The sequence below is a fragment of the Vigna unguiculata genome, chromosome 9 (genome assembly GCF_037176805.1).
Source record: "Vigna unguiculata cultivar grain cowpea cultivar isolate G323 ecotype 2 chromosome 9, ASM3717680v1, whole genome shotgun sequence".
Taxonomy (NCBI): domain Eukaryota; kingdom Viridiplantae; phylum Streptophyta; class Magnoliopsida; order Fabales; family Fabaceae; genus Vigna; species Vigna unguiculata.
Window position 1 is genome coordinate 41,331,361 of NC_140800.1, and position 4,693 is coordinate 41,336,053.

General features: G+C 38.9%; 1 protein-coding gene across 1 annotated transcript; it reads right to left on the minus strand.

Moving 5' to 3' along the window:
* Positions 1-2,295: 2,295 nt before the first annotated feature.
* Positions 2,296-3,909, minus strand: LOC114163359 (putative sugar phosphate/phosphate translocator At2g25520). The gene is made up of 2 exons (XM_028047626.2): positions 2,778-3,909; positions 2,296-2,697 (listed from the first exon to the last, which is right to left on the minus strand). The coding sequence occupies exons 1-2, from the start codon at positions 3,799-3,801 to the stop codon at positions 2,663-2,665; spliced, it is 1,059 nt and encodes a 352-aa protein (XP_027903427.1). The 5' UTR covers positions 3,802-3,909; the 3' UTR covers positions 2,296-2,662.
* Positions 3,910-4,693: the final 784 nt, after the last annotated feature.

Below are 4,693 nucleotides of genomic sequence, written 5' to 3' on the forward strand. Positions count from 1 at the left end.
GCAAAGCCATATATTATGAATCAACTTCACAAATATATTCAATTCTCTCTTTTTTATATGAATTTTAATCAGAACCTCGTGCATTGAATAATTATATTGACTTTGTATTGACTAACTAATTGAAATACTCTATAAAAAAATTAAGAAACATAACAATAATTTCGTAAAAGGATGCTCTGAACTTATCATGTACCTCAGATAAATTTAATCAGTGTTGTACAGACGTTGTTGCCTTTGCAAATAATGTCTACGTCTCAATCAAATTTGAAATGAATACGGAAAGAGCCACTGAGTATTACTAAAGATATAAAATCCGAAAGGGGACAAATCATCCCCAATGATTCTAATATTTATCTCGTCTTCTTCATTTTTCCTTTCTCCTTTGAACTAATCACAGCGAAAATGGAGAACGGGGAGCTTAGTCTCCACTATGACGCAAATAGGGACAAACAGCTAATCCAAAAATGCAAGACGGTGGGGGCATTAATTTTTTCGAGTAAGAAAAAGATCGATAAACCATTTTAAATTTTAATGCCATGGATTTTCGTCCTTATCGAAAAGGCTAAAATTGAATATAGCTGGCAAGAAAAAATATAATACTCAAGAACAAAAATTCTGTCACAGGAACTAGAGCAATATGGTGCAAGACAACATGCACCGATAAACCTTCTTCATCAGAAAAGCAGAGCAAAGGCTGTTCCTGTTTCCATTTCATAAGGGTGAATTGGGTGTTCGAAAGCGTATGGTCTGAAGTAATTTACTATGTAAACTCAAAAACTGAGCAGAGTTCGCTTTACGATCATCTTCTCAATCCTGTTTCGAGAACTGATAAATTTACAGGTAACTTTGTACAGACATCACGTTAAAGTTTTCTTAAAAAGTTGAGATCGTGCATCTTAAGCATCATGTTTTTCTTTTCTATAAAAAGAACTTTACTCAAATTAAGGATAGCATTTTCATCAGGTTGGACTCAATTAATAAACTTTTTCTCTGTCCACCCAAACCTGAATAAGAAAAGGAGCTCGTTTTGTTTATCTTGACTTTCACGTTACAGATTACGTCAACATCAAACACTGAATTAGTCTTATATTTTATACTTAAAGCCAACTTACGCACAAACACATGGATTATTATAATTGAATTCGCTTTTGGGCTTATCTGTCGGTGACAAACAAGGTACGAAACGAAATCCTGTTGTGCACCAAACCAAACCAAACCAAAGCTAATGCCATCAACTTACGGTTGGTAATGGCGTTGATCACCAACATCGAGATAATCACGCCCATAACACTGAGTAGCTCAGTGTGTATCGCTGAAATAAATTCATTGATGAGACATGTGGTTTTTTCCAAAAATGGTAAGTCAGCGTTAATGGCTACCAACCACTGTCTAGTAATTAATATACCTCTTCATGAATGGGTCTCTACTGGGCAAAAGTTAGGACATGTGTTTATCCTAGTGTTTCAGCTGATAGACACTTTAGTAAAACAACAAAACTATGCTTTTGCTTTCTGCTGTAACTCGTCAATTCGTTAAGAGAAAAACAATATGATGGTAATGTAACTCTGGAGTTACACGGTTGATCTCAGGTTTAAGAAAACAGCTGTAGACAAGCAATCAGACAAACGCGGCGCAAACTTGGGCAGATCACACTCTGCATTGTGCAAAGGCAGACAATACTGTAAATAAGTGAAGGTATTTAACAGTTGGAACACTATTCACGGAAAAAGAAAAGCAGAAAAACATGTAGCCTTTTCGAGTTTGTTGGACAGAGAAATATCAGTGAACATGCCATTTTCCCATTCTATCAAACAAGGACTGTAGCAATTGTCCTACTAGGAGGAATTAGGTGTAATGGGGGCAAGGAGAGCGAAAGAAAGCGGTGATAACAACATAATCAAACATTCAATATGCAGATACCAACAACGACCGAGTGCAACATCACGACTCCATTTCACACTAACGCGTTTTCAACATCACAACACTATCGTCTTGAATCATTCTCCAGAAACAAATGAATTTAATTTCTATAACCATGGCCCAATCATAGCTGCATTAAAATATATCTGACCTAGTCCCTGCCTTCAACGTGGGGCAAAAAAGAACATCCAGTACCACTACACGGAATGGAACCACACAAAACAAGGGAAACGACCATAATTGCAAGAGATCAATAGTTACTTTTACAAAACCTCAACCGTGAACAACACATCCAATCCAACCCAACAGAGAAATCAATAAGGTAAAATCCTGTTCTAATCCCAAATTCACAATAGCAGCAGAAGAAACATCACATAACAGAAATGTACTAAGAATTAATAACCATGTGAATTCCATAAATCGAGTTCCTACAACAACAGGGTATGAAACTAAACCACCGAAAAAGAAAATGAGAGGAAAAAAAAAGAATAATGATAAAAGGATAGGAGACTCTGGCTCCAGTAACACGTAATTGTTCTCTAAGCAAAACAAAAGCAGAATCTCAAATCCAAATCTACTAATTAACTATCCACGGCCACCATTAGCAACGAGAAGAGGATCTATAAATAAACCCGAAAAAAAACCAGTACCGAACCGGCAATTTGGCCAGAGAGGACGATGCGATTGCCATTGCCATTGTCATTGCCATTGCCATATTCACTCAAATCGAAACCTCCCGGTTTTATTTTCCTCGTACCGATTTTTTTTCTCTGGAATCTGTGTAAATGAAACAGAAAACGAATTAATCAATTAATTAATTAATTAAAGCAATTAATTCTGCTGGTCGTTTCTCTTGCCCATTCCGTCGGCCTCTCTCTCCTCGAGCAGCCTCCCTTCCTCTTCATCGGCCTGTGCGGTCTTCTTCTGCGCCTCTTTGGCCTTCAGCGCCTGCAACTTGGAGTGGTTGTAATACGCCACGCCAAGGAACGCCAGCCCGTAACCGAACAAATTAATCGGCGTCACGGTGTCCTTGATAACCGACCACGAGAAGGCAATCAGGAGCCAGTCCTTCACCACGCCAGCCACGTTCATGGTCAGCGCCGAGGTCTTCCCGACCAGGAGAAAGACTGCCAGGTTGAGCGCGAAGGCGCAGAAGGAGTTGGTCCCGAAGACCACGAAATCGAACTGGAAGGTGGAGGTGTCTCGGAGGACAGGGTACTCCACGAAGATCCAGGGGACGGAGAGGAAGACGAGGCAGCAGGGGGCGACGTAGTAGAGCGAGGTGATGGGGTTGAGCGAGATCCCCTTGGAGGTGAGGAGGATTTGGATCATGACGAGGCGCGTGGCCTCGAAGGCAACCGCGCCCATTTGGAGGAGCACGCCCCAGGCGTCGAAACGCGCTTCCCCGTAAGCGGCCACGCCGACTCCGAGCGAGATGGAGAGCATGTTGAGCATGGTGTCGTTTTTGTAAGACTCTTTGCGGAGGAGGACGCCGATGGAGTAAACGGCGACGGGCATTAGGGCCTTCAACATCTGGATGAAGGAGACGGAGAGGTAGATGTAGGCGGAGTTGGAGAGCCAGAGGGAGAGGGAGTAGAGGGCTCCGATGGGGACGACCGAGGAGAGATAGACCTCACGTGACATTGAGACGGGCTCGACGAGGCGGAAGACGCGGACGAGGAGAACGGCGAGGGTGGCGCAGAAGGACATGTGGATCATGGTGAGGGAGATGGGGAATGGCCAGTTGTACATCTTCTTGTCGAGGATGTACTTGTTGTAGACGATTACAGTGAAGCTGAGGAAGATCCATATGGCAACGTAGGTGTAGGATAGCACGATCTTCTTCACCACACTATCGCTCAGAGATCCACCTTTTCCCATCTTTCTACACACCCAGACTCAGACTCAATGAATCACAGAGAGAAGAGATGTGAGATATGCACTGCCTCTGCCACACACACCACTTTCTTCACACTTTTTATGCCCTCCCAATCTCACACTGTTCTTTATTTATGTTAATTTATTCTATTTCCCTTACTCCTTCCCAAAATTAAATTTCATTTCTCAATATGCTAAATCTCTCTCATCAAATTTTATTTTACTCTATTAATAACATCAAAAAAATTTAATAATTTTCCCAATAACAACCCATGCCAAGTCAACATTTGGATTATGATTTATTTAATTTTTGTGTAAAGTATTTAGAATAATGTTATATTTTTTGCATAAATTTTTAACGTTTTTCCTTCGATAAAAGTAAATACACTGCTCTATGGGTGAAATCTAATTATTTACGTTGTACATTATACGATAATTATGTATATAGAGATAGTTCTTTCTTATTCATAAAAAAATAAAAAAAGTTTGGTTCTGATGCATAAACAAAAGCTAAAGTCAATCAAAGAAAGTCAACACCAAACCTATATTTCGTAGGTTTCGATATGTGATTTTAATGTTACGAAAACGACTTTTCGAGTGAGATATATGGCACACAGTTATCTATGGTAAATATTAATATTACGCAAAATCCATATTTTCTTTTCTTTCTAATATATTTATTACTTACTATTATTTGATAATATTAATAAATTCCTTAATTTTTTTATTTGTCTTATTTAGAGTAATGAAATATAATACTTTTTATTTTAGTGAGATAGTTGTACAAATTTATGTATTATCTAACACAATAAATACAGATAAATTACTTAGAAATGATTGTAGAGATTAAAGGTGTAGTGTAAATATAATAATACTAAATTTATTAAAAATTTAA

Excerpts from the sequence above, each read along its gene's own strand:
- LOC114163359 (XM_028047626.2), bottom strand. The coding sequence starts at position 3,801 with ATGGGAAAAGGTGGATCTCTGAGCGATAGTGTGGTGAAGAAGATCGTG. Across the intron at positions 2,698-2,777 it reads GAGAGAGGCCGACGGAATGG|ATTCCAGAGAAAAAAAATCG; the intron begins GCAAGAGAAACG and ends TCATTTACACAG.